General features: G+C 37.0%; 1 protein-coding gene and 1 long non-coding RNA gene across 2 annotated transcripts in view; one reads left to right on the top strand and one right to left on the bottom strand.

Annotated features, from left to right (window-relative positions):
• The window catches only part of LOC107588065 (sphingosine 1-phosphate receptor 1-like), a 2,928-nt gene extending 2,677 nt beyond the window's left edge, over window positions 1–251 (bottom strand). The window contains exon 1 of the mRNA XM_016276070.1: window positions 46–251. Within this exon, the coding sequence (XP_016131556.1) occupies window positions 46–54 (9 nt within the window). The 5' untranslated portion in view covers window positions 55–251. The remainder of the gene's footprint in view (window positions 1–45) is intronic.
• Window positions 1–1,302, top strand: part of LOC107588068 (uncharacterized) — a 26,387-nt gene that overhangs the window by 13,038 nt on the left and 12,047 nt on the right. The gene's annotated exons all lie outside the window — the stretch shown is intronic.

Below are 1,302 nucleotides of genomic sequence, written 5' to 3'. Positions count from 1 at the left end.
GACCTTGCGAAATTTCCCAGTGAAGTTGTAGTGTCTGGCGATTAGATCATCCATGGTTCCTACTGGCTTGGTTGGTTTTAAATCCAACGTGCAACCCACCACAGGCCACAGAGGGGTGCTGGTGGACTTGGGAAGCTGGGTATCCAGTTCTCCTCTTAGTATGATGTCATGTAAGCAAGGTTTTCTCAAGTCAGGTAAAAATGCTTAGAGAGGACGAATGTGGTCCACAAATCCAACAACTGCATCATGAAAACGCTAGAAGAAATAAATAGCCGTAAATTAGAACTGCATAATGGTATAATACCACATTATTTCCCAGTGAAGTTGTAGTGTCTGGCGATTAGGTCATCCATGGTTCCTACTGGCTTGGTTGGTTTTAAATCCAACGTGCAACCCACCACAGGCCACAGAGGGGTGCTGGTGGACTTGGGAAGCTGGGTATCCAGTTCTCCTCTTAAGATCTTGACATTTGTTTCTTTCCTCTTCCCAGCCTTTCACCTAACATGCCATGTGTTTCCTGTCAACTCCGCGCCCAATCGCTCCCATGCCAACTAAACGCAGATGATTTTCAGCCATTACAACGGACAGTTAAAGAAACATTCCATGGAAAGTGTCCGGAGCATCGTGCACGATTCGCACACAAGTCAGTCAACACAAAATCTGTGAATTCTTCAGCACTTAGCATGCAAGAATTTCCCCTACAGCTGCAGTTCATATTTCATGATCACAAAGCTTTACAATTAGTGCCAAACTGATGATTGGTGGAGCCAAAGGATGTTTGACCCACACAAAAAATATCACAAATCCTGTTTCCATCACATGGCACGTATGAATCACTGAGGCAACACTTTCCCTAAAATGAGTTCTGGATTAAAAACAAGTCCACAAACAATATCCATTCAACCCTCCCTGTGTAAAAATAAACAAACAAAAAAATGCATTTACAGTAACATACTTACTATGGATATCACAAGGACAAGATTCAGGAGGGTTAAAAAGTAAAAATGTGTAGCTCATTTTTTTTTTTTTTTTCACATTAATTTTTTTCTGTACAAAATTGTGTTATTTGAGCCTTTTATTTTTTAAGTATTATTAGTTTTTTTATACAAGAAATATAATTTATAGAATACATAATGACATTCTGGGAAAGAAATGTTCTTCAACCTTAGTCCATAGAATAAGTATTTATTTATAAATGTATCAGATTAAATTAATCCATTATTATTATTACTACTACTACTACATTTATTATGCATTTTAAATTATTATTAATGAATGAATATATTTTTAATAATATATATA

Source organism: Sinocyclocheilus grahami, unplaced genomic scaffold (genome assembly GCF_001515645.1).
Source record: "Sinocyclocheilus grahami isolate Dianchi unplaced genomic scaffold, SAMN03320097.WGS_v1.1 scaffold98.1, whole genome shotgun sequence".
Lineage (NCBI taxonomy): Eukaryota > Metazoa > Chordata > Actinopteri > Cypriniformes > Cyprinidae > Sinocyclocheilus > Sinocyclocheilus grahami.
Note: the sequence above shows the minus strand (reverse complement) of the source record. Positions and strands in the feature narration are given on the sequence as shown.